Raw genomic sequence first — 27467 nt, 5'->3', positions numbered from 1 at the left:
AGTAGGAGAGGAGGGAGGGCGGAGCGGAAGGGAGAGGGACGGCGGGGGAGCGGGAGACAGAGGACGGGAGGAGGGGGCAGAGCTGGAGGGGAGGGGAGGGGCGGGGCGGGGGCGGGGCGGCGGGGGGATGCTCCCCCGCTCTCGGGTCTCGCCTTTTTCTCCTTCCGCACTGTCTGGGTTTCCGCTTCCCTCCCGGGCGCGGGGTGAGGGAGCGGGGCCGCGCCTCGGTCCCGGCCGCCGCCGCCATGTGGCCCCCAGACCAGGAACCCGACCCGGACCCCGACCCGGCCCCGGCGCGCGCCGGACGCTCCCCGCCGGGCGCGGCGATGCCCGGGCTCCGCGCCCTCCTGCCGGCGCGCGCCTACCTCTGCTCGCTCAAAGGCCGCCTCCTGCTGGCAGAGTCGGTGAGTGCGACGCGGGGCCGGGGCTGGGGCCCGGGTCCGTGGAGGCGCCGTCGAGACTCCCGGCCCCGCCAACCCCTCGGAGCCGAGGAAGGCGGGCGGATCTGGGTGCATTCCCCAGGCGTCGGGTGGAGCTGACCCTCAGCGCGCGAGACCGAGGCGAGATGGGGTCTGAATCCAGGCCCTCCCGGCTCCCTAAACCAACATGGGGGAGCCGTCGAGAAGGCTGGGGCCGGGTCCCGTCCACGCGACGGCCGGGCCACTGGAAACCCAACCCAGCTGTGTGTGACTCCGGGCGCCCCCGCTCTCGCTGGGCCCCCGAGACGGGTTGTGTCCCTGCATCTTCTGGCCTCAGTCGCGGGCGCTCCGCTCCGCAAACACGCCTGCCATCCCTGACTGCGCCCCGGGAGGAACTGGGCCCCTTCGGCGCTTCACGACGCTCGGGTGGGGGGCCAGGGTCAGTTCTCTGCGCTCTTGCCCGCTTTCCTGGGCGCAGGGAGGGCCGGCCGGGCCTCGAGCTGCGGGGCAGAGGCCAGAGTGGACTCCTGCCAGCTGAGACGGGGAACAGCGGGTAGTGGGAAGGGGACCCCCGGGACTGGGTGAGGCTAAGGCTCGCAGGCAGACCCCTCCCCCCGGGTGCACGGGGCCGGGGCGGGAACCCAGCGGGGTGACTTCATCCTCCTCCTCCCCTCCCTCGCTCGGATCCAGCCGCCCCGCCCCCTCCGAGTCCTTCCTCCTTTTCGCAACCGCCACCCCTGCCGGTCAGGCCTTTGTCTTCGGGACACTCCGAAAACTCCGGCCCAGTCAAGTGTGTGGGGTGGGGGGTTGGTGCTGGCCTCCGTGCAGTACCGGGGAGGAAGAGGCCGGGCACAGGGGAGGCGAGGTAGGGAGGAGCTCTTGTACCTTAGATTTCCCAGCAGTTTGACAGCCCCTATCCTTACTCCCACTTTGCAGACAAGAAAGCTGAGGCCAGAGCATAGGGGATTTGACAGGTGGGTCACTTGAGGGCTGGGTGACACCAAGGATGGGAGTGGAGATCAGAGGAAGGAGGCTTCTGCCCCCACACTTCTTCCACACTTCCACACTTGCCCGGGGCAGATGTCCCCGGCCCGCGTCGCAGTCACTTGATTCAGCAAGCAGGAGGCAGACTTTGAGCGGACAGATGCCAGTTCAGCCCTGGAAATTGATGGGAACCTCTTTTGCAGAGAAGCCTTTAATCCACAGGCCACTGAGGGGCCCCAATCCCAACCCACTCAGCCCACCTCATAGAGGAAGCCCTTGGCACATAGCTGGGTGTCAGGAATCCAGACCTAGGAAGATAAAGAAGTGGGGAGGAAGGGTTAGGGGTGATCACTGAAGACACAGGGGAGCCATTCTGGTCCCTCTTGGCTCCCTCTGGTCACCTCCGGCTGCCTCCAGGCCCCAGCAAGTAGGGAGACTGGCAAGGAAGTAGCCACCAGGAATTAGGGAATGAGGAAACAAGAATGGAGAGGGGGATCCCCAAAATCTGGCTTTGGGGGCGGTGGACAGGAAGGGGAGAGACACAAGAACAGCCCTCTCTTGAGGAAGTACAGCTGGAGACAGAATTTGGTCGGGGTCCCATGGACTTGCTTTCCTGGGAGACCTCTCTCTATGCCTTTATTTCCCATCTGTTCCACTTGAACTTAGCTACTTCCATGGCCATGTTCAGGGCTGACTTGTGCCCTGGGGACTCCCCGGGATCTCTTCATTTGTCTGAAGTGCATTTGTCTGAAGCAGCCACAGTGTTTCCTGTGTGGCATCTGGGTGTCCCTCCAGGGCCCCTAGGCCCCACTCCAAGCTACTCAACCATGGGCATGCTGAGCCCAGCCCAGCCATAGTGACAGAAACCAGGACAGATAAAGGCCAGTAACCGTGGGGCAAGAACTACAGCTGTGTGGTCAGCCAGCCCTGGGTTCAAATTCTGGTGCCTTTTTTATTGCATGACACTGAGCAAACGTCACTTCACCTGTCTGCACCTGTTTTCTCGTCTGTAAAGTGGGCTGTGAGCAAGCACCTGTGCATAGGTGGTTGTGAACATCCCACACACCTCAGCGTGCACTGGCCTGGGGAACAACAGCCCCGTCAGTCAGCGTGGTCTGCCCTGCAGCGCACCACATGGTCTGCAGAACTAGCTAGGGGCCTCCGCATCTTCCCGCATCAGTTCCCACCCACAGCACATGTGGAGGGCTGCGGAGAACTCCAATTCTTGCTCCTTAATGCAGTGTGCCCTTTTCACAAAGGCTGGAGGAGTGATGCAGCAGGGCCTCAAGTGTCAGGGTCAACACTCCCTCCTGGATGTTTTTTTCTTCTTATGGAAATTTGCAAATCTCTAAAAAACCCGAATGGTTATACTGTTAATGCCCATATACCCACCGCCATGCTTGCTTTATCACATATCTTACCCATTTACCTGTCCACCAAGCGAATTTAGTTTTTGATGCAAAGTAAAAATATACTTTGCCCGCATCAGTACATTTCACCTCTGAACACTTCAGCATGCATATCATTAACTAAAGCTCCAGATTTATATATTTTTTCAGCTAACATTCACATTTTGGGGAGTTGGGGGTAATTTTTTGAAACTGGTTCCTGCTTAGTGACTGCTAAGGTTTGATTTGCCCTATTGGACGCCGTCTGAGCTGGGTGCCCTGTTGGGTGGTTTCTGCCTTAGAGCCCGCTGGGGTGGGGGTGGGGTGAGCAGCTGTAGGAGGCAGCCTGGCCGGGTGGGGGTGGGAAGTGCTGGCGCTGGACACACATGAGAAGCTGGGGCTTCCTGACTGGGTCCTGGCAGGGAGCTGGTGTAGGGTCCAGATGCAGAGCCATGCCCAGGGGCTTAGGGGGCAGCGCGGGTGTGGGCCAGTGCCCCACGACAGGGTTCTAATCCTGGCAGCTGTGGGACTGTGGGCAGGTCACCTCCCCTGTTCCTGACTGCAGAGCACTGGGCCAGGGGTTGTGCAAGGGCACTGACTTTCCCTTGCCTCACCTCCAGGGTCTGTCGTTCATCACCTTTGTCTGCTATGTGGCATCCTCTGCATCCGCCTTCCTCGCGGCACCCCTGCTGGAGTTCCTGCTGGCCCTCTACTTCCTCTTTGCTGATGCCATGCAGCTGAATGACAAGTGGCAGGGATTGTGCTGGCCCATGATGGTGAGGGCTGGGCCCCAGGAGGGAGGGGTTTGGCTGCATTTCGGCCCTCACCTTTCACTGTGCTGGAGGGGCTATTTGCCGTAGGTTGGAGCCAGGCCCCACCACTCAACAGCCGCGTGACCCAGAGCAGGTTGCCTTAACCTCCAGGGCCTCCAGTGCCCCTCCCTGAGGCAGGGAACCTTAGCCGGCATCATGGTCCCTGGCCACCAGGTGGCGCTGGTGTTCCCAGCTGGGCCTGCCGGAATGAGCCTCTGCCGCAGGAATTCAAGCCATTTCCAAAAGGGCAAGGCAGGTTAACTGAAGGCTTGCGGGGCTTGCCCAGGCCTTAGCCATCTGGCAACTCGTTTTGTCACCTTGGGAGGCCTCAGAGCCCCACCTCAAACCTTGCTGTTTGAAAAGGGGCAGAAAGGCTGCCATTCAACCCTGGTCTCTTGACTTCGTATCCCATATACTTCCTGATGGGCTACAACCTGTGTCCCCATTGTAGAGACAGGGGAGCAGAAACCATGATGCATAAATGGATCTGCCGCAAGTATGTGGCACAGTGAAGCCCAGGGCCAGTTCTCCCCGTTGGAGAGCAAGCAGGGAGCAGATGAGCAGGTTTCCAACTTCCCCTTTCTTGCCGAACAGGGAGACCTGCATGTGGGCCAAGCCGCAGGGCAGGTGCAGCCTGTTGTCCACGGGGCAGTGGATGGCCAGCTGGACTGGGGACAAGGCAGCCTCAGCGGCTCGAAGCCCGCAGGGGCACCTAGGCAGGGGCAGGAATGGGGGTGGGACGAGGACCAGGGAGTGCAAACAGAGAGCCCGAGGATGCCAGATCTGCGGGGCCAGCTGTGTTTCCAGGCTGCCGGGCCCATCATCCCCTGGCCAACAGTGGGTTCCAGCCCCATTCCTGCCACCTGGTGCCCTTCTGAGCCCCTGTCCCCTGCCTGGGCTCCCAGCTGCCCCTCCCCAGTGCTGTCCTCCACTCCTGGGAGGCCAGGGCAGTGACTGTGCCCACCGCTCCCCAGGACTTCCTGCGCTGCGTCACAGCAGCCCTCATCTACTTCGCCATCTCCATCACAGCTGTTGCCAAGTACTCGGACGGGGCTTCCAAAGCAGCTGGGGTGAGTAGCCGCCCTCTCCCTGGAAGGGGTTGCCCAGCAACGCCCCCTTGGGTTCACCCCACCCCAGATGCCCCTCGGACACTCCGTGGCTGGGGCACAGTCTGTCCCAGCTTAGGTCCCTCGGGGCTTCACGTGGATCTCAGCTATTCCAAAGTCCTCTTATTGGAGATTTAATCCACCCTGAGTTTTGAAGGCTGTTTGCCCAGCCAAGATAACAGCTCATTTTCCTCCTTGTTGGTACCGGGAGGGGTCTGTGCTTGCCAATCAGAGCTGCTTTTCCAAGCAGATAAAGCCAGGCGGTAGCTTCTCAGACCGGCCCCCCACCCCGTTCCCAGGCTCTTGGACCAGGGACTCCCAGCTCCTGATGACGGACTCCATCCACCTTGTGTCCTGTCCCACAGGTGTTTGGCTTCTTTGCCACCATCGTGTTTGCAATTGACTTCTATCTGATCTTTAATGATGTGGCCAAATTTCTCAAACAAGGGGACTCCGCAGACGAGAACACAGCTGACAAGGCAGAAGGTGGGTGGCCACCCTGTGGGTTTTTACCTGGGAACGTGGCTTATCACCCCCGGGGACCCTGCTCTCCCTGAGGGATACCCAGCCAGTTTGCGGCTCCAGGAGGAGCATCCCCACAGGCCGAGAGTGTCTTCGCAGCCTGGTTCTCCTGCTCCTTCATGCAGCTGGGTCTCCAGGGACCCTGCCCTTGCAGGAATGGTGAGCTGAGGGCAGGCCTGGCACTCCTCTTCTGTGACACCTTCGCTGATGAGCCCCCAGGGGTAGCCAGTCACTGGGCTGCAGAGCTGCCACCGGCTCGGACCAATGCACCTGCCCACCCCCCACCCCAGTCTCACCTGCCTGTGGCTCAGGGACCAGAAAACCAAGCTCTCCTCCTTATCTGCAGCACCGAAACAAGCTCAGTCAGGCTTATGACCCAGCAGAACCTACCCTTCTGCTAAAAATATATGAGGCTCATCTCGTCCCATCCCATACTAAGGCTAAAGCTAGGTTAAATGTTCCTAGATGTTTTCCTTAGGTCTTTGTGACCTGCTTACCAGTTGCCTGCCTGCTATGGATGCTTCTAGACAACCACTCTAGTGGACGAGTAGGAAGTAGCAGTGGAGACATGTGTTTGAATATTTTGTGAGCTTTAAATATTTGAAGGTACATAGTTATATATAGTAATTTTTTTTGCTATAAAATTATTCCTAGCTTATGTGTTAGAATGAATACAGCAAAACCACAAAGTCATGCCAGTCCAGCCCTTGGCACAGGGAGTTAAGGTTTATGGAGGCTCTCTGAGCTTGTCCATGACCCAGGAACAGTATGAGGACTGACTGGGGTTCTAAGGGACAGAGATTGGTCCCTCCCTGAAAATAGCAATTGGCACTGCTGGGGGAGGTGCAGGAGGTTTATGACTTAGGTGCTTTTCCTTCCTGAAGGTTCCAGAAGGCTCTATAGAGTACTCTTCAGTATTGGGATTCTAGGAACCTTGGAGTTACACCGCATAGATAGGCCCTTAACGTTATAAAATGTGTCTGATTACTGTATAAAATTAGGATTGGGGCAAGGAGGATGGAAACTATAAGGTGGCTAAAAAGAGGCTTCCTTATTTTCTAGTATATTTTAGTTTCTTGGGCCAGAAAATAGCTGTCCCCACCTTGCCCTGCTGAATTGCAGAGTAGGGTTGGGTTTGGGGTGTAGACATACCTCCCTGACACCCCAAAGTGAGAATAGCCCAGGATGACAGGGGAGAGCCTAGAGCAGAGGCATCCGGGCTCCACCCCCTGCACGTGGCCATGGCCTGGAGGTGACAGCAACCGCCTGTCCCAGGTGCCAGGCACGAGTGTTGGGGGGAGGGCGGCCTTCACACCAAGTAGATACCCCCATCACAGTCAGCTGCAGGAGGGGCCTGAGTCCAGAGCTCCAGCCAACAGCCAGAAACCCAGCCAATCTCCCCAGAAACAGCTTCCAGGCACCGCTGGTCTGGAAGCTCCCACCAAGCATCCTCTTTGCTTTCCTTTCCTTTCAGAAGAGAATTCCGACTCTGACTCTGACTGAAGGCCTACCCTGCCCTGGCAACCCGAGCCTCATGGGCCTTGACTGCTGCACCTTCTGACCAGGAGAGCCGGGACGTGGTCAGGGGACCATGTGTGTTGGGAGAGAGGCTGTGACCTCAGCAGCAGTGGGAGTTGCTGAGGGAGCCAGCCTCCTCACAGCCCCAAGGTGACGTTCCCAAGCCCAGCATACAAATCGGCACCCCTTGGCTTAGCCCCGTCCAACCGCCCCATACACAGGGGCTTCGTGAATATTCTGCCACTTCTCATTTCTGCCCCACAGACCTTAAGCCTTGTAACTTCCCTGCCAAAAATCAGCACAAGGGGACAGAGCTGATGGAGCCTTGTTACGGGAGGCATCTCATGCTGCAAAGCTGGCAGGGGGTGAGGGGGGGGGGCGGGTAGATGTAGGGCAGAAACCACCACAAGGCCAACCTGCTGGGCCCCAGGGGGTTTGTCTGCATTTGGTCACAACAGGCACTTTGTGGAGAATAATCCTTCTAAGATTCTTTTGTTCAAGGAGTACCAGCTGCCTCTTCGTTTCTTTTTGTTTTTGTTCTTAGTGTTTATTTTTGAGAAAGAAAGAGCATGAGCAGGGAAGGGGCTGAGGGAGGGAGGGAGACAGAATCCAAAGCAGGCTCCAGGCTCTGAGCTGTCAGCACAGAGCCCGATGAGGGTCTCGAATTCATGAACCTCGAAATCCTGACCTGAGCCCAAGTCGGACCATTAACCAACTGAACCACCCAGGCGCCCCTGCCTCTTCATTCTTGAAGCAGGGAGAAAACTGACCTTGGCTCTCATCTGGGAGAGAGTGGGTCCGTAACGGGCACCTCACGCCCTCGGAAACCACGTCTTCTCTGGGCAACATGCCAGTTGTAGATTAGCTTACTAGGTCCAAAGGAGCGAGGGTACCTAACAGTGAAGTAACTGACAGCGTCCTGGGTAGCTGGGCGGGCCCAGCCAAACCCTCTTGCCCGCCAGCAGGTGAGAGGCTCCCAGGCACTCAGCATGACGTGTTTCTCGACCCCAGAGCAGGTCTCCTGACCACCTCTCCAGAGGTGAAATGTGCCTTCTGTGTTCGCCTGAGGACCTGTGCAGTGTATGTATGTTCAATAGGATTTTGTAACTGTATGTAATTTTTTTTTTTTACACAACAGTAGCTTCTTTAAATGGCCTTTCCTGTGACCCAAGAGGCCTCATGAATGAGCCAGACGTGGACCCATGTCTTGGGCATTTGTAACCTTTGTTCTTCTCTTGCATGTCAAAAAAGCCATAATGGATTAAACCAGACTACCTGCTTGGAGTGTATGTGTTTGAAAACCCCTCACGCTCCCCAGAGCATGCGGTCCAGGGTCACGCTTCAGCACAGACTGGGCACATACACGGTGAGTCCCGACAGCGCCAGGCTTCGATAGCACACGTACATTTGCTCCACACTAGGCACACCTAAGCATCGGATGCCTGTGCTCTCATCTAGTCTTCACACGATCCTGTTTCACTGTCCAGGAAACTGACAGAAGGTTCAGGAACTTGCCCAAATCATCATGGCCCCTTTTAGGAGGGCCTCTCACTTATCTATCAGGAAAACCACCCACGGCACCTCTGAGATAGCCAGAACCTGGGCCTCTCGTGGTTTGGAAACTGGTCGCACGAGGGACACCACACTTGAAGACTGGGAGAGCGCCGGGTCGGCATTTGGCCCAGGTATCCTGCCCCAGCTTTGACACACGTTCTGAAAATACATCCGAAAGCTGATGTGCAGAAACCGAGAGGGGTACACGGTGGGACCTTGCCTGCCCAGCTCAGCCGGCCAGGCTGCCTGTCAACACCCATACCCTGGCCTGTGCCACGGAGGCGGGCTGTGTTCAGCCACCACCTCACAAGCTTGTTTCGGGAACTAGGTCCGCGGCCTTTGAAGGGACGGGAGGGAAGTCGGAGCGAGGAGACAATGCCATTTTTACATGTCCATTTATTAAACAAGAACTCCTTCGTGACAATTTAATACAATATTTATTAACGATTAGTGCTGAGAAAATTATTTCCCTCTACATACAAAAATACAGATTTGAACACTATGAAAACAATCAGGACGAGTACCATGAAAAATAGGTCCTTCAAAAGAAATAAAGGGGCAAAACTGAGGGCAACGTGAGGCTCTGTCTGCTGTCGGGGACAAACCCACAGGAGCAAAGGCTTTGGGGCCCCAACACCACTCCAAATGGATAGAGTCAAACCTACAAGCCAGGGTTTGAGAAGCCAGGAAAGCCACCAACAGCATAAACCAATGTTTGCCAAATGGGCATCACCTCAGAATGCCCCACAGCTGTGCCTAAACGATTAAAGGAAAAAGACTTCTAAGAAGCAAAATGTAATCGTTACTAAGTTAACATTGCCCCCCAAAAGTGCCACCCGGCCAAGTACCAATGAGTAATCATATTGGAGCTATTAGCCATCTGATTTCATTTCCTTTGTTAAAATAATGACATCTTCTGGCCCTTCCAAAGGACAAAAAAGAAGCTACAGTTTGAGTAAATCCATTCCTTCATTTTGCAGTGGCTCAGCTAGTTCACTCAAAGAATTTTCTTCACACAGAACTCGCGTCCTATAGATATGGGAGGGGTGGGAAAGCCAACAGAGCAGCTAGAGCGTTATCTAATGTCAGCAAGCTCCTCATAGCAGGGAGTCTATTTTGTCCAAGCGCAAGACCAGAAAGGGCCACTGAGCCCACCCCGGGGAGTCCATAAACCAAAGTCAGCGGACGCCCCTTGGGCAGCCCCTCTCTCCCAGGCAGGGCTGGAGGTGGGCCTGAGCTGGTCCTCTGCTTCACCAGCCCGCCAGCAAGGGAGATCTTCACTGTGTCAGACCTAAAGGGGAAAACCAGAGCGCCACGGATGTTGCATGCTTTTCCTTTCTACAGAACCACTTTCCCCTTACCGTTTGAGGCGAGCAGTGGCTCTCCCTAACTGAACAAGTGGTTTAAAAATGCCAAATGCAGTTATACTGATTAATTATTTCACAGAAATATACGCTTACTCTCAGACTGTTGAAATAAGCAGAAACAAGTCATTGGGGAGAAAGCAGCAGAGAGGAGACAGGAAGAGCCAAGGTGGGTGTGTTTTTTTCTCTTTTTTAAAATACATAACGAAGTTTAAAGGGATAATGGCTAAACCTCAAAGCCATCATTGCTAAAAGCAATATTAAAAGGACACGATCTAACATCATGCTACAAAAATAGTGTCATCTGGTTTAACTAAATGTACATCTTTTTTTCAGTTCCATGATTGACAAGTGTTTATGTGACTGACACACAGAAGGCACCGAAGGTGAAGTGATTATTATTTGTTTTAAAATATACAAAGACAGAATTACCTACTTCGGGGGACAAAAAATACAGTCATACCTGTAATAAATAGTTAAGTGTTTTTGCCACGGGTTCCCGAACCCCTACAGATTTCAACATATACAAATAGTTTCGATCCCTACATTCTCTTAGAGGGAACCACATCAAAATCAAGTTAACAAAAGCATTGGTTTTATCCACATATGTCAGTTTCATCATGAGGCAGGATTTGAAAACTCATTTTTAAATGGGTTACAGAGTGAAGGAGCTGGAAGCAGTCAGCCCCTGTGCAGGTCTAGGCCAGCTTGGGGATCCATCTGGGCCTCCTGCCCTCGTCCTTTCCCACGAGCCAGCCTTCCCCCAGCCTTTGGACCAGCCAATTCTCCCTTCAAGCTCTGATTCTTTGCCTCCTTCACTTCTGCAGAAAGGGAAACTTGCGAAATCAATTCTGGAAAAGGCAGGAAAGCAAAATGGCCCACTGAAGGAGGCAGGCATCAGTTAGACCTGGCCCTGCTTGATACAGGCACCAACCGGGTCCCCACACTGTCCTCATTTCCTGGTAACAGGAAATGGTTTCTACAGGGGTTCAGCAGCGTTCTCCAGAGACAACTCCGACGTGACAGTTTTGGACTGAGTCCCATACAAACCAGTACCCGAATCAACTGTGTCCTACCTTCTCTGGTCTGAGGCACAATTATGAAAAGAAACCTCACCTCACCCTAATCCCGTCAACAAAGCTGATTAAGGTCATTTGAGACCAGTTCCTACTGGAAATTGGAACCAGAAAGGTTCTGACAGCCCACTAGAGTCCAGGCTATTAACTCCTTAATGAAGGCTCTCTGGCCTCTGCGTACAATGCATCCCAAGGAAAACCTGCCGCTCCAAGGTGTCTAGATGAGCAAGCAGGTCACCCTAATTAAAGTCTTGGCGAAAATGCAGACAACAAACTGACCCTAGGAACAAGATGCACTATTCAAGGATCCATAAGCTAAACTTTATTTTAGGCAAGTTGCTGTTGCTTCAACCTCAGTGGGCTTGTAGGTAACTTTTTTCTTTATTGGTACATTTATGGGATAAGAAAAACCAGAGAGGGAAAAAAAATCCCCAAGGTTCAGAAATTGCACCGAAATGGGACAGAAATATAATCTAGACCAAAGAAGGAAGAACACATCGGCCCCATTCCTCTGTTTCAAGCCTAAGAGTGTATAAATGCCACTAATGCCACTTACTGGTGTGAAGGAAAGTCAAACGGAACATTCATTTTCAGAAGAAAATTCTTCTAGATCTAACAGAGATTAAGGGTATTTTCTATCAGGGACAGTTCTAAATAAAAGCAACGGACAGGGTCAAATGTTTCAAATAACCTTTCAACCACACAGTTCTTATGATCTCAATAATATCTGCTGAGGGAGGAGGAAACACGAGATTTTATAAAAAGCCAGGAAAGGTGACAAAGCTCAAGGAGGCCTGTGTTAGGTCTGCGTCCTCTCTAAGGTGGACCCAAACCAGAATCTGAGTCCCCTGTCCAGACCTCAAGAGCCAACCCAGAGCTCCAAGACATACTGGTCCCAACATCCAGCTTTGGCTCTCAGGCTGAATGCAAACCTCAGCCCTCACTTTTCCAAAGACAAGAGAACAGGAAGGTAGTTAACCAAGCACATTTTTTCAAAGTGCTGGGTCGGTGACCACATGCAGGGTGATGGCCAGTTCCCCGGAGGCACGCAGTCTGGGTGTGCTGGGCCCCTCTCTCCTATCACCTCCCATTCTTGCCCCTGCTCCACTCTCCAGTCTGTTGCCCAGCTGGTCCTGAGAGTGGGTGCTGATAAGGGAAGAAAAATTTGAGGCAGACAAAAGTCCTGGGTTCTGCAAAGTTCACTAGGAACCAAAAAGGTGTCTGGGGACCTCAAAAGCTAATGACAGTCCCTTGGGGCAGAGAACAACTTTTTATTTTCCTAGAGAGAATCAATTGGCAGTAGCCTTTACCTAGAAAGTGCTTTTTGCCTTTACCTGTTTAATGTCCTTATTTTCCTGTAAACAAGATATGGAGAAAATGACAGTCGGGAAGTAGCAGGATGACTTCCCGGTTGCCTGGTTTTGAACACGGATGGCACAGTGGGAACCACTTAAGTCATCACTGCCTTCCAGAATCACTAAATTGGCCACACATCGCCTCCACACACTACTTACGTTAGGGCTGGTTCTGAGAACTCACAGAAAATCTTGCACAGCCAGAGATTAGAACTTGGGCCACCTCTTAGACACGTGGAGAGGTGAGGAGTTTCTTCCAAACAGCACATGATTGCACGACGAGGTGAGCTTGGACCGCACACAGGACATAATATACGGAGGCCTTATTCCAGGCTCGTTCGTCGCAAGCAAGAATCCATACACACGTGCAGACAAAGGAGTGCCTCCTCGCCTCCACGTGCAGACAAAGGAGTGCCTCCTCGCCTGTGGCTGAACCCAAGTCTGAATCGCTAAGAAACCATCAAAGAAAGGCAGAGGAAGTGGCAAACTTTTTAAAACAGTAGACATGTTTTCAATGGAGTCAAAAGCTCTCACCATCTAATGGGTCGGATACACTTCATGCCTACCCACAGGTGTGCGCCTCCCTGCCAGGGGACAGTCGTGGTGCCCTGAGGGCCGGGGCTGTGGTCCTCCCCCGAGAGTCAAGCCCTCAGAGGGTCAAGCCCTCAGAGCCGGTGGGTCCCGCTGGCTCCCATGTGACCAGCCAGGCTCTGTCCCCGCTAGCTTTTCAGTTCCAGCCGCCGAGACCGGGACTGGACAGGCCACTACATCCTTGCCTTTTTGTAGGCAAAGGTAACCTCTCTGGGATGAGTGTTTCTGCACAGAGTAAAAATCTAAAATAAAATACTTTGAATCAAACTTGTCCTAGAAGGTTTTAATCTGTGACTACCTTTGTCCTTCCCTGGCTTTATATGGGACCAACAAGCGACTTTTGGCCTCCATGACTGTAATCTTTCTGTATGAAAAGAAAAAGACCTCTCCCTCCCTCCACGCCTTCAACCCTGTAGAGAAACATACAGGAGAATCCGAGGGAGAAAATACCACATCAACCAAAATCGGTGCCAAGATCGACTTTCTCTGAAGACGTCGGTGTGCATCTATCTAAAACCACCAGGGGTTCCACCGGAGGCTGGAAGGTCGCCACCACACGGTCTCCAGGCACAAAGTCCAATCTACACAGCAACTGCAGTTCCCATCAAGTTTGGCACAAACTATGAAAGCCAGCATCCTCCTACCAGAAAATTGCCTCAGCCTTAAAATACCCCAAACCAAATGGATGTGGTCCACATTGGAACCATTACATGCACAAATAGGCTTCCTTCAATTTGCAAAAACAATACTAAACAAAAGTCCTGCTAAGCGCCCCCTAAATCTAGATTGTCGTGTTTGCACACAGAGGCAACATAAGAAAAACAAGTGTCGTCACATTCGCCCTAGACAACCACACTCTCCTCTCAGAACTGCCCCCCCCACGCTGCCGCAAGAGGAGGTCTGCTCCCGGGCTCTGCGCCACACCAATAAGAGAGCTGGCTGCTTCTGGCTGTAGTGGGAGCTAATTAAATATAAAGAAATATATTTACAGAAACCATGGGGGAGCCTCATGGCACAAAGGATATTAAATAGTTACAGGGACATAAATAATTCCGAAGATTCTAACACTAAGATGCAAAGCGACCACTACGTCCCTCGGTGGCACAAGGGATCGTCACTTTTTATCACCTATAAGCATTTACAATTGCAATGGGCTTCAGAACCACTACTTGCAGCTTTCAACACATCCTCGGGAGGCGAACAGGCCCTTTTCCACCAGGTGATAAACTGGTTTTATTGCAGCCACTTGGAAAAACTTGGGCAACAATCCTGCCCGAGTGGTATTCTTTTTCTTGATCTCACTTCAAAGGCGGCTTTTTACTGAGGCCAAGTAACATGACTCCCAGCAGATTCCTGATAAAGCTCAGGGTGGTCCTTCCACGTGGGCCCCACTCAATGCGAGGCTGGGTCTTTGTGGCCCTGTTTCTAAGTGGAAATCTCAGAGGGAGAGAAGCCCGTTTCAGACTATGCAGACACAGTCGACAAATGCAAAATAAATACATAAAAATGAACAGATAAAATCCAGATGTCATCATCTCCTCACAAGTCACTACACATAAGAAGTTCAAAGTTTGTGAGGCGTGACTGGTGCCGCCTCACAACACGCATGGGAAGGGGGCTCGATCGGACCCGTGTGGGAGCAGGGGAGGTGCGTGACCACCGGGCCGGCGGGGTCTGCACCGACAGCCCACCGCCCCTGACGCGGACAAGGAACCGCAGCAGAATTCGGCCAGTTCCGGACGGTCGGTTCAGGCGGCTGACCCCTAGCCCCGACCCTTCAGACGTGGAAGGTACCATTTCCCCTAGAACCGCCTGCCTAGCAGTGGTCCCTGCGCTGGGAAATGAGATGCTGCTTTTCTGTGAGGCATGCGATGCCACGGGTGCACGGATGACACCCTCTCGCACCTGCTCTGCTCCCCACCTCCGAGCACACACTCGTGTTCGCTCTCTCCTCACGCAGCACGCGGCGAAAGCTGCAGTCATTCACTGCTAGACAAGATCCGAGGGATCCTCCACGGGCTGCAAACATGCTGCCGCCCCCCACCCCCATCCCCACCGGGGCAGGGCGGGTTTCCTCCCTGGTGACAGCCAGACACAGAATAGTAGAGGGACACGGAGGTTTGTAAACATTCAAAACAGTTCAGAGAGTGAAAACCCAACAAGTTACGGGCAATTTTTCCATGAAAGATACAATTATCGTTTCCCAATGAGAAAAAAAAACAAAACCAAAAACAAACAAAAAAACCTACAGCCTCAAAGGGGTTCATGTAACACATTCACCACAATCATCTTTACTTTATCAAGAATCCATCCAAAACCTTACATAACTAGAATTTTCCCCAGCAACTTCCGAGGTCGATGTTCACAGTCATGACCCTGAGGCACAAAAGCAACAACCCGTGCCTTCTGGAACATCAGTGAAAGGGTGTGTCGTGCTGGAAATTCAAGTATTTTCAAATCCTAGACAAACCTACTCAGAATCACTTTAGAACTGTCCTCAGGCATTTACAAATTCGCACACATCCCTAAAACAGGTGTGTCCCCACCTGTGGTCCATGAAGCCAGCAAAGGTGCCAGCATTCTGGTTGGTGGAATGTTTTGTTTTGTTTTGTTTTTTGTTTTTTGTGGCTTTTACCTGAGAAGGCAAAATTACAGGAAGCCTGCAATTCAGCCTCCAAGTAGTAAGGGTGGGTCTGAAACTGGAAAACAAGATGGTCCCCACGTTCCCGGAGGAGAATCTGGGATTCAGGGAAGTGACGCATTTCAGGAAGAATTAATTGAGTGACTTCTCAGCAGGGTGGGAACCGACAGGTGACCTTCCCGCATGTCAGCAGTCCCACTGAACGGCCCCAAGAGGGCAGCAGCTTTTCCCATCCCCGTAAAGTCTGGGCCCGGCAAAGAGCTCCACCAGCGCCCCCATCACCAAGACCCTCAGCGTCACGCGTGGCTTTCTGGGCCTGGGCTGGGTGTGTCGACGCCCCAGGAGTGGAAGACGAGGAGCAGGGGAGGCTCCGGGCAGCAAGACTAAATGGTGCCCCGGAGCTCGCGAGGGGGCTGCCCGGCGATCGCTGCCAACCCCACACCTTCATTCCTTGATTTCCACCCCCTCCTAGCAGCCCCCATTAATCCAAAGTCTTGAGCTGTCACAAAAATATATGAAAGGGTGGCTCGGAGTCAGATGTGAAGCCTGTGCTCAGGGACAGCGAAGACCTAAAGCAGACGCGGCAGCCGGAAAGGTCGGCGGCAACCACGGCCACCCAATGCTGGACCGATCGGCAGGTCTCTGCCGCCCGCCTCGGTCAGAACAGCTGGGCGCGGCGGCTCCCTGCCTCAAATACCTGCCAACGGGGGCTCTGAAAACCCTTTCCCAGGATAAACTTTCACCAAAGAGGACAAAATTCAACTTAATCACGGGAAAATCTGACATGATGAGGGAAAGAAAACTTGTCTGAAAGGATGGGCACGGGGACAAGAGGGAGGAGGATGGCAGGTGCTCATGTGTCCAGGCGCTGGATCTCAGGGCGACCGTCCACGTCTCTGGACTCCGTGCGGGCTCGGATGTAGTCACTGGCACTCTGCTGGTGGATGCTGAGTCTCCATTTCTGCACCGCCAGGAACGTGTTCACTGCATATACCGCGGTTGCCAAGAAGCCAAATATCTGCAAAACACGGGCACGGTCAGTCCTCAGACACATCAGCCGCGTACCGGGTGTGAGGCCAGGACCTGCCCTGAGCAGCTCACATTCACCCGAGATGTGTGCAACTGTCCCAGCTGTACCCACAATGCCCAGACCCACTGATATTCAGCTGTCTGACTGTGGCCAAGTGCGCAGTGAACATGACCCACATAAAGTTCTGCATCACCTGAAGACAGCCCAAGACTTCTTTTAAAGTATTTTGGATCTATTAAAAACAAACAAACAGGGGTGGCCTGGGTGGCTCAGTCGGTTAAGCGGCCAACTCTTGGTTTTGGCTCAGGTCGTGATCTCGGGGATTGTGGGTTTGAGCCCCGTGTCGAGCTCTTCTATGCTCACTGCGCAGAGCCTGCTTCAGATCCTCTGTCTCCCTCTTTCTGGCCCTCCTGTGCACGTTCTCTCTCAAAAATAAATAAACGTTAAAAAAAGTTAAAAAACAAACAATCACAGAAGTGCCTCTTTTACAACACCTTCATGGCCACTGGTCCCAGGTAAGAAAGTAAAATGTAGACCAAAATACCGTATAGACAGAAAATGAGGGTCTCAGGTGTCAGCCCCTAATCAAGCCATAATGCCTGACTTTCCAAATCACAGCCCCCCAGCCTCTGTCTGCTGTCCAGCTGCCTCACCCCTGGGCAGCTCCAGGTGGTCAGCTCCGGGGTAAAACGCAGTATAATTTTAATGATTCGAAAGGACTGATGAATCCACTGAGTGACACTAGGGACAGTAGCTGGCTTAATATTTTTTACAAACGTTTCAAACCAGCAGCCCCCCTACCATGGCAAAAGTGCTACATGTTCATTATAAATACAGAGCAATATAGAAATGCAAAACACAGAGCGTGAAAGTCTTAAGGTTATCTGGTTCCCACCCTCCCCCGAAGGCATTCCACCTCAAAGAACAAAAAAACATGTCACCTGACTGCTACATGGAGTCAGGCCTACTTCTTCTTCATTAAGATTCTCCCCCACACATTGACAGATAAGGCTCTTAAAAGTAACATCACTAACAGACACGCAGGCTCTGGAAACAGACTAAAGCAGTGATTCTCAAATTTGAGCATGCACCTGAATCACCCAGAGGGCTTATTACTGGGGATCTCTAATTCAGTAGCTCTGGGGGAGCCTGGCAATGGCATTTCTAACAAGTTCCTCGGTGATGCTGAGGCTGCTCTTCTGGGGACCACACTTTGAGAACCACAGCGCTGAAGGAACCAGGAACTCCACTGACTCAGTAAGAACATCGTTAGCAAAGAAAAAGCTAGGGAAGAACGAGCAGGATGCAGGCTAGGGGACAGAGGAGAGCAACTCACAGGATGCACAAATCAGCCTGAGTTCACTTACCACGGCAGCAATTTCTGCTCCGGTTTTGTGGTTTAAAGCAGCCAGTACAATCGAAGCAATAAAGAAAAAGAAAGTGCTGAGTCCAGTGTTGACCAAATCCTAAAGAAGAAGATAAAGTCACTTGGAAAGAATGATTTCCTGCTTTGCCCTAAAAGCAGCACAAGGCCCAGCCTCTCTAGTGACACCATATTTTAGTCTCAATGGCCCAGGGGTACTGGTCCCACAAAGGAAGGCAAAGATGACACCAGCTTATGATGATGCTACTTGATACGTCACCACAGCAAAATCCACATTTTAATCAACCACGTTGTCATTTCTTAATGAATTATTACAGAAACCCAAACTGCTAACCCATTAAGGACACGCACGTTAATTACCATTTTGAGTTCTACTGTCATCTTTTCAAACTAAGTTAAAATCACCTCAGCATGGGCAGCACTCCCCAGAAGTCCAGAATGTACTGTAACTGGCCAAGTGCCCTCCATCGCCACCCCACCCCCCCATTCATTTGTGACTTGGCAAGTGCATGGGTTTTTAGACCTAGAGAACTCACTTAGCCAGACCTCACGCTCTTTCTTATGCATGGTCTTTCATGGGTCTCTATGGCTAAAGCCTAGAGGATTTTCTCCTAAGTTTTTTGCAAAGCAAATGAGGTTAGGTATCCAATGCTTCCACGATTTAACTCCTGTCTCAGCTGTGAAGACAAACAGAGCACATCGATTAAGTGTCACAGCCTGACGTGGGTCCTTACCCACCATGACTTGGGACAAGCCATTTTGCTTCTTGTGTCTCATGTGGGGACAGTACCCCCACCTCACAGAGTTATTCTAGGGGTCAGGTGGAGACACTCACAGCTACGGTTCCCTGTACATTAATTGCTGCTTCTGTAATCGCCAATGTGACAATGGGATGCTGACAGCCGGGGTCATACCAGAGTCCATATAATCTCTACAGGGAAGCAAAATCCAGGGGAAATGCTAGACTGTGCATCAACACCAGGTGGGTCCTCAAGGGCCATCTCCTTTTTTTAAAAAATGTTTATTTTGAGAGCGACATAGAATGCGCGTGCTAACACGCGCGCGCGCGCACACACACACACACACACACACACAGAGACGTGTGTGTGTGTGTGTGTGTGTGTGTGTGTGTGTGTGTGTGTGCCAGAGTTGGGGAGGGGAAGAGACAGGGAGAGAGAGAGAGAATCCCAATCAAGTTCCGTGATGAGAGCACAGAGCCCAACATGGGGCTTGATCCCACAATCCCGGGATCATGACCGGAGCTGAAATCAAGAGTCGGACACTCGACCAAATGAGCCACCCAGGTGCCCCGTCATCTCTTTCCAAAGTTGCAAAAAAGCAACGTTCTCATCACAGAGGTACTGAGCCTACGCAGCAGGAACCCCAGCACACTGCTGGTGCGGGCTTCCCTAGGGGCTCACAGAGCGAAGCAAGCGCCAACTACAAAACTCTGTTCAGAAACCGTCTGCCAGCACAACAGTTTTCAGCTGTGACCAATGTGAAGTAAGGGCAAGTTTTTCACAAATTCAAACCAGGAAGTGTTCAGTTAAAATGCTCAGGTCTGGGTAAGGTGCTGTAGGAATAAAGAATATAAAATGTACTTTCCAAAACAAACACTATTCAGAAGCGAGGGGAGTTTTGTGATACATGCTGAGGCCAAACATCAAACCAAATCGTATGTACATTATTGGTGACAGTGTAAAAATATAAATTGGTCAAGGGCCTATATGCATCAAAGGTTTTAAAAAGGTTCGTGTTGCCTATGATTTCCACATTTGGAAATTCATCTTAAATATCACACTAGTGCAAAGGTCTCAGTATAAGGATGTTCGTCATAATCCTTAACATAGCAAAAAAAAAACAAAAACAAAAAACAAAAAAAACAAAAACAAAAACAAAAAACCCCTCAAAAACTGGAAACAAACAAAATGCTCAAGAATAAAGGAGTTGTTAAATAAAATGGTATCTCCACAATGGAACACTATGCAGTCATTAAAATAATGGTGAAGTTGTATATTTAACATGAAATATACTTAAAATAGTTTAAGTGAAAAAGCATAATTCTAATGATTCCATTCCACACCACCCCACACACACATATCACAACATACATGCCTAGGTGAAAAATAGTCTACATAGTCTGGAAGCTTATATCAAGTTTTACAAGTGGTTATCCCAATGGTTTGTATCACGTATGACTTTTTAATAACTTTATTGAGATAGAAATCATATGCCATATAATATACCCAATTAAGATGTGCAATTCAATTACCATGATCTAATTTTATTTTATTTTTTTAATGTTTATTTATTTATTTGAGAGAGGGTGAGAGAGAGAGAGGAAGAGAGAGAGAGAGAGGAAGAGAGAGAGAGAGAGAGAGAGAGAGAGAGAGAGAGAGAGGTGGGGAGGGACAAAGACAGAGGAGAGAGAACCCCAAGCAGGCTCCATGCTGTCAGCACAGAGCCAGACATGGGGCTCGAACTCACAAACCATGAGATCATGACCTGAGCTGAAACCAAGAGTCAGATACTTAACCAACTGAGCCACCCAGGCGCACCTACCATTATCTAATTTTAGAACATTTTCAGCACCAAAAAGAAACTCATTAGCAGTTAATTCTTCATCCCTCTCCTAATCCTAGGCAACCACTAACCTGCTTTCTGTCTCTTTGGATCTTCCTATTCTGGACATTTCATATAAATAGAATTATATATTATGTGCTCTTTTGGATTGGCTTCTCCCACTCAGTTTAAGATTTCTAAGGTTCATTCAGGATGGAGCACAGATCAACACTTCATTCCCTTCTCTTACTATATAGTATTCCATTGTACAGGTACCCCACATGTTATTTACCTTTTCATCAGTTTTTGGACATCTGAGTTGTTTCCACTTTCCGGTTGTTTTAAACAATGCTATTATGAACTTACTAGCTTTTGTGTAGATGTATGTTTTCATTTGTGTTGGATCATCACATGATTTTTTTTTCGTTTATCTGTATTTTCCCGTTTTTCTGTAACAAACACTTATTCCCCTGCACGGCTTTATTAAAAGGCTTAAAAGTGGAATACTGCACATGTTCATCAGCATCAACTACATGAGTTCCTCATCCATGAAACAAACATCAGGCCTTGTAGGTTCATCCTTCACATTAGGGGGCACACATGGACATGACCTGAGAACAGGCTTTGGGGGGAGTAGTCAACAGTGGTGTTTAACTTTCTTTAATGCTTTTTTTTTTTTTAATGTTTATTTTTGAGAGAGAGACAGAGACAGAGACAGAGATAACGAGTGGGGGAGGGGCAGAGAGAGAGGGAGACACAGAATCAGAAGTAGGCTCTAGCTCTGAGCTGTCAGCACAGAGCCCCGGACAACAGGCTCAAGCCCATGAACTTCGAGATCATGACCTGAGCCAAAGTCGGGATGCTTAACCAAAAGAGCCACCCAGCCTCATGAAAAGGATGAAAACCACCCTCACATACATACACATTTGGGTCCCTTCTTCAGTGACACACCAGGAGGTACAGATGTGAACCCCTGTAACTCCAAGAACAGATCAAAAGGGTGTGGCCTAGAGGGTGCGAACCCGAGACCTATTGACCATATCTGGCCCACAGACAGGTTTGACTTGCACGGCTTTCAAACCAAATTTGAACACGCTGACATTTAAACACCAGAAGACTGTACGTAAAAAACTAAGTTCTTAAAAACAAACAAACAAACAACCTTCTAGCTGCCTTTGAAAAACCGTTCCAGAAATGCCCTATGGCAACCACAGGGTCAGCGGGGGCTGAGTAGGAGAACCACCTGCCTGCCTCCCCGGTCTCCAGCCCCAGAGGCCCCGGTGTCTACAAGCCCAAGCCAGTCCCCGAGAACGGGCCGTCCTGTAACGTGCCCCACCCTTCCACACTCTGTGCCCAGGAGTCACCCACTCATCTCTCAGCTGGAGGCCCAGCTGGAATCTGGCGTTTTCTCTGAACTTCCCCTGACTGACCCACTCCAGGCTCCTGCCCAGGGAATCCACCACCTCCTTGCCTGTGTCCTGCCAGGCCACACACAAAACTGGATCTGATGGAGCACACCTGTCCACAGGCAAGCAGCTTGCATCCACCTGCCGTGTGCTTTCAGTTCCAAGTCCTGGCACAAAGTAGGTATCCGGTTCATGTTTGCCGGACTGATAACAGGTGAGATAGTTGTGAACAGGTTGGGCCCCAGCCTGTCACTGCAACTGCTCCCAAACCACGGGGCTCCGTGGCTGGCTCTGGCATTGGTTCTACACAAGGATGAGAGAGCAAGTTCACAGCCACTCAGTCTATACCACGCACGGACTTGTGCTCGAATGGCCCCAATATCAAAGGGACAATCCTAATACTGATGATAGTGGCAAATACTCTCCATGGAGTCCCTGTTGTGCCAACTCCGTGTGCGTGTGTGTGTGCGCGCGCACATGTGTGTATAACTTCACAGATCCTAACCTAATTATGACCCAAAATATGTATAAAGTAGGACACGTGTTATTTTGTTCTGCTTCTATGGGGAAAGAAACGGAGTACCAGAAAGGATGAGTGTGGGATAATAAAAAAAATATGTATTTGGTCTTTGTCCCCAGTTCCTTGGCATTTTCTGGGATGACGGGAGTATCTTTTGTGGTTCATAAGGAGCCCCTCTCAACCATAAACAACCATTAGTTTGTGCTAATGAGGTGACTCTCTGGAGCCCCTGGATAGTTTCAGCTTGGGAGGTGGTTACCAGAAAAACCAACCAGGCTGTTAGAGGGTTAGAACTTTCTGCCTCATCTGCACCAACCTCCAGGGAGGGGAGAAGGGCTAGAGATTGGGTTCAACCTCCAAACAACCAACGATTTTAACCAATCATGCCTACATAATGAAACCTCCCTAAAAACCTCCGAATGACGGGGTTCAGGGAGCTTCCGAGCTGGTGACTACACACCCAGGCCGGGAGGGTGCTGCACCCCAACTCCAGGAGGTCAGAGGCTCCAGCACGTTGAGACTTCTGGATCCTGCCCTCCACATAACACATCTCTTCCACGTGGCTGTTCCTGCGTTGTATCCTTTACAACAAACCAGTAGTCATAAGTAAGCACTTTTCGAAGTTCTGTAAGCTACTCTAGAGAACTATGAACCTGAGGAGGCAGCTGTGAGAACGCCCAAATCTGCAGTTGGAGCAGGTGACCTGGGAGCTCCATTTGTGGCAGGTGTGTGAAGTGGGGGCAGTCTCGAGGAACTAAGCCCTTCGCCTGGGGATCTGTGTCAACTGTAGGCGTTAGTGTCGGAATGGAGTTGAGTTTTTGGACACCTAGTTAGTGTCAGAGAATTAGAGAACTGCTCGGTCTGGAAAAACTACACAGATTTGATGTCAGAAAAAAAAAAAAAAAAAAAGACACACATTTGGTGTAAAAAGTTGTGTCAGAAACCCCACACAATGAGTCACGGCCAAGTCCTTGGGGGCTCTTCAGGTGGCTCCTCTGGGTGACTCAGACTGTCCCAACTCAACACCCAACCAACCTGGGTTGTTGATCCGGAGAGGTCTGTGGGATGAGCGAGGGCCGCTAAGGCACTGAGAAGGAAACCAAGGAGGAAGGAGAAAAGCCAGGACAGGGTAGTATCAGGGCAGGCAAGAGTGGAGAGTACAGCAGCAAGAACAGAGCGTTCCATGGCAGATTCCGCTCAAATGTTCAGTGAGGAGATGGGCGGGCGCCTGGGTGGCTCAGTCAGTTAGGTGTCTGACTCTCGGTCATGATCTCGCGGTTTCGTGGGTTGGAGCCGCGCATCAGCCTCTGTGCTGGCAGCGTGGAGCCTGCTTGGGATTTTCTCTCCTTCTCTCTCTGCCCCTCCCCCACTCGCACTGTTTCTGTCTCTCTCAAATGAAAAAAATATATATTTAAAACATGTTCAGTGAGGGGAGAACTGAGGAATAGCCTGGGGATCCAGGAACATGGAGGCCCCAGAGATCACGACCAGAGTACTCTCAAGAACGTCAAATTTACCTTTTGACCCAAGCGGTGACTCCACCGTCTTTATCATTCTTCATTCAACTGTACATTTTAATGAATTTTTCTGAATGATCTGTATTTGACAGTGAAAGGTGGGAAAACACAGATTGGGAGTAGGGCAGGAGAGACAGCACGTGCAGACCTCCCTGCTGGTTACGAAGTTAGGCTGAGCAGGCCCTGACGGGCTCGTAGCACCAGCTAGGGAGACTGGGAGCCGCTGGTAGGCTTTCAGTGGTGGGAAAGGGATGAGAGAAGAGAAGGAAGGGGTGGGGCAAGAGGCCTGGGACACTAACCAAGGTAAACACAGATAGGACACACAGGCATATGAGCCCCTGATATACAGAGAAAAACAAATACCACGTGGTAAGTCCCATAGATTCATCAACAAACAAACAAGCAAACCCAGAGCTAACAGAATCTTTCTGCTTGCATCAAATAATGCTTGTATAAAATACACACTTTGCAACCTCCTCCTTATGTGCCATTTTTCATGAATATTTTTATGTCAATGTAGGCTCCTGAACGACCATTTTGCTAAATCTATACTAATCACACCCTATTTCATTCACTAGCAAGCTCTGTTGATGACAAGAACTCCTACCGCCTTGTTAGAAAAACACAACACAGAAGGCCAACCCTCTGTAGGGATTCCAACTGGGAAACCCAATCCCAATAAGCTGTGTCCAGCCCTGAAGAGCTCACTTTTTCTCCCTTCCCAAAGAATAGATGACCTGAGCTCTCCTCAGTAAGTACTACCTCCTCAAGTTCATGTACTCACATACTCTTCTGTTGGATAAGCAAACACCTTCATCTGCTCTAAAAGGTTGGAAATTCTCAGCGCGTCTGGGTGGCTCAGGTGGTTGGGCATCCAACTCTTGGTTTCAGTTCAGGTCATGATCTCACGGCTCCATGAGTTCGAGCCCCACATCGGGCTCTGCACTGATGATGTGGAGCCTGCTAGGGGTTCCCTCCCTCCCTCTCTCTCTCAAAATAAATAAATCAACTTAAAAAAAAATGGGGGGGGTGGAAATTCTGGAAAAAGGATCCCAAAAAATTGAAAGCATTCTCAAGTGACCACATCACTCACTCAGGTGTTTGCTCCACCAACACCGTCCAGAAGAAAATGATGTATGTTAACTTCCCAGTGAAAAAGAGGCACTTCAGTACGACTGAATAATGTGGTAGTCACCAAGCAGAAAGCCCTTCATGATTAAAATAGGAAAATCCAGGACGCCTGAGTGGCTCAGTTGGGTAAGTGTCCAACTCTTGATTTCGGCTCGGGTCATGATCTCTCGGTTCATGAGGTCGAGCCCCGTGTTGGGCTTTGTGCTAACAGCACAGAGCCTGCTTGAGATTCTCTGTCTCCCTGTCTCTCTGCCTCTCCCTGCTTGCGCCCTCTCTTTCTCTCAAAAATAAGTAAACTTTAAAAAAAATAGAAAAAATACGAATTCCAGAAAGCTAAGTAGGTATTTCTGGGGATAAAGACCAATATGAATTAGTTATAAAGCTGCAGTGTGAAGTCTTTTAACAGATTCACAGCTGTCAAATCAGAAGATAAGACTGAATTAAGGGAGTAAAGCCAATCCTGGCAGAAGTCTGCAGGAGAAAGATGTGGCTGATAGAAAACAACTCTCGTGGGGCACCTGGGTGGCTCAGTGAGTTCAGTGTCCAACTTCGGCTCAGGTCATGATCTCACAGTTCGTGAGTTCAAGCCCCGCGTTGGGCTCTGTGCTAACAGCTCAGAGCCTAGAGCCTGCTTTGGATTCTGTGTCTCCTCTCTCTGTCCCTCACCCACTTGCTTGCTCTCTCTCTCAAAAATAAACAAATATTTAAAAAATTTTGTTAATAGTTAAAAAAAAAAAGAAAACCACTCTCACTTATGATAATATTAATACTTCTTATACAGGGTTATGGGAGGGGGGGGTGGGCTAAATGGGTAAGGAATTAAGGAATTTACTCCTGAAGTCACTGCTTCACTATATACTAATTTGGATGTAAATCTTAAAAAATAAAGTTAAATTATAAAAAAAAAATACTTCTTATGCAGGCAGCAGCGCACACTGGCTTGAGGTCCTCTTATACACATTGTTTCATTTCCTTCTTAAAACAAGCCTGTAAAATACTATCGCCTCCACCTTACCAATGGTGGCCTTCAACATGCGGCTGTAAGTGACCTGCCCAGAGTCACACACAGATCTTAAGAACCACCTTGCACTTGAACCCAAAAATGTCTAATTCAAAGTCCCTGGTCTTCCTGGCAGCCACTTCTTTGTCAAACGGGTCCTCCGGCACTTTGCATTCTGGTTGGAGGAGGCTAATGAGGTTGTCCTATGCCCTCTGTCTACTACACTGTCAATTTAAATGGATAAATGCTCACAACTCTGTGAACATTTTTTAATGGAGAACACAAACTTTATCTTAAAAATACTTGAGGGGCGCCTGGGTGGCTCAGTCGGTTGGGCATCCGACTTCGGCTCAGGTCATGATCTCACAGTTCATGGGTTCGAGCCCCGCGTCTGGCTCTGTGCTGACGGCTCAGAGCCTGGAGCCTGCTTCGGATTCTGTGTCTCCCTCTCTCTCTGACCCTCCCCCGTTCATGCTCTGTCTCTCTCTGTCTCAAAAATAAATAAACATTAAAAAAAATTTAAAAAAAAAATTAAAAATACTTAAGATGCTGGGGCACCTGGGTGGCTCAGTCAGTTAAGCGTCTGACTTCAGCTTGCATCATGATCTCGCGGTTTGTGAGTTCAATCCCCGTGTCGGGCTCAGTGCTGACGGCTCAGAGCCTGGAGCCTGCTTCGGATTCTGTGTCTCCCTCTCTCTGGCCCTCCCCTGCTCATACTGTGTCTCTCTCAAAAATAAACAAACATTAAAAAAATAAAAATAAAAACCACCTGAGATGCTAAAACCTGTCACAAAACCAGGACAAATCCAGCTGAGTTTTCGACTGAAATCAGCTTTTCTAGTTCAGCTCTCCTTTTATATTCCCTCCCAGGAGTTCGAACAACACAAAGAGTATTCTGCCAGGAAGACCCGCTCCTCTCCGTACCCCACAGGATCACCATGGGGGTGGCCTTCCCAGGCAAGGGGACCTCCTCCCTGGCTCCTGCACCCGGGGCACACTTTCCATGCTGCCGCACACACCCAGCACTAGGCAGCAAGACAGGAGCTCACACAAGGGTGGGCGGTCTGCAGCACCCTCCCTGCTCCTGCCACCCTGCAGCTTCTCAGGAGGCACAGAGGGGGAGGCAGCTGACTGTGCTTTCTTGTGTCTCTGACCGATTTCCTTTGGGCTCTTGCACGTGAGTGTTTGCAAAGAAACATCAAGAAAACCAAGTGCTATTATTAAGTTTCCTTTCTCATTCAGCAGGGTAAGGAAAAGTAACACAAGTCCAGGAACAGGGGCCCGGGAGGGACCAGGCCTAAGCTTCCCATGCTGATCAGAGGGTGAGCCAGTCATTAAGAACCCAAACCGTCGAGAGGGCACGCTTTTTCCACTCAAGACTCTGATCAAACCACCAAACCCTCTGCGTCCTACCAGTTGCTTTGAATTTAATGATAATCCTAGGCTTTGGTCATTTTTTAAATTTTTAAATTTTTGGTCATTGGTCATTTTCATTCATAATTTCAATTCTTCCTGAATCAATACTTTTGTAAATGGCTTTTGGGTCCAGTGTGAAAAAAAAATAAAGGTATTAATTCCATTTTCTCT

The 27467-nt window shown here is 50.5% G+C and overlaps 2 protein-coding genes across 4 annotated transcripts in view; one reads left to right on the top strand and one right to left on the bottom strand.

The window, feature by feature from the left end:
• Positions 1 to 127: 127 nt before the first annotated feature.
• CMTM3 (CKLF like MARVEL transmembrane domain containing 3) lies at positions 128 to 8028 on the top strand. 2 transcript variants are annotated; one of them, XM_047835360.1, is made up of 5 exons: positions 137 to 404; positions 3412 to 3567; positions 4578 to 4673; positions 5075 to 5195; positions 6706 to 8028. In XM_047835360.1, exons 1-5 carry the CDS (start codon positions 246 to 248, stop codon positions 6732 to 6734), a joined length of 561 nt encoding a protein of 186 aa, XP_047691316.1. In that variant the 5' UTR covers positions 137 to 245; the 3' UTR covers positions 6735 to 8028. The 2 variants fall into 2 exon arrangements, with proteins under 2 accessions (XP_047691317.1, XP_047691316.1); XM_047835361.1 differs by lacking the exon at positions 5075 to 5195 and having other exon boundaries at positions 128 to 404.
• Positions 8029 to 9259: 1231 nt separating this feature from the next.
• The window catches only part of CMTM4 (CKLF like MARVEL transmembrane domain containing 4), a 69427-nt gene continuing 51219 nt past the window's right edge, over positions 9260 to 27467 (bottom strand). The window contains exons 3-4 of one of the 2 annotated variants that reach the window (XM_047835358.1): positions 17728 to 17826; positions 9260 to 16348 (exon numbers count right to left, since the gene is read on the bottom strand). In XM_047835358.1, the coding sequence (XP_047691314.1) occupies positions 16184 to 16348; positions 17728 to 17826 (264 nt within the window). In that variant the 3' untranslated portion in view covers positions 9260 to 16183. The remainder of the gene's footprint in view (positions 16349 to 17727; positions 17827 to 27467) is intronic. The other variant, XM_047835359.1, reaches the window with a different exon arrangement.

Source organism: Prionailurus viverrinus, chromosome E2, assembly GCF_022837055.1.
Source record: "Prionailurus viverrinus isolate Anna chromosome E2, UM_Priviv_1.0, whole genome shotgun sequence".
Classification (NCBI taxonomy): Eukaryota; Metazoa; Chordata; class Mammalia; order Carnivora; family Felidae; genus Prionailurus; species Prionailurus viverrinus.
The sequence above is the reverse complement of the archived record's forward strand: the minus strand, read 5'-3'. Positions and strand labels throughout refer to the sequence as shown.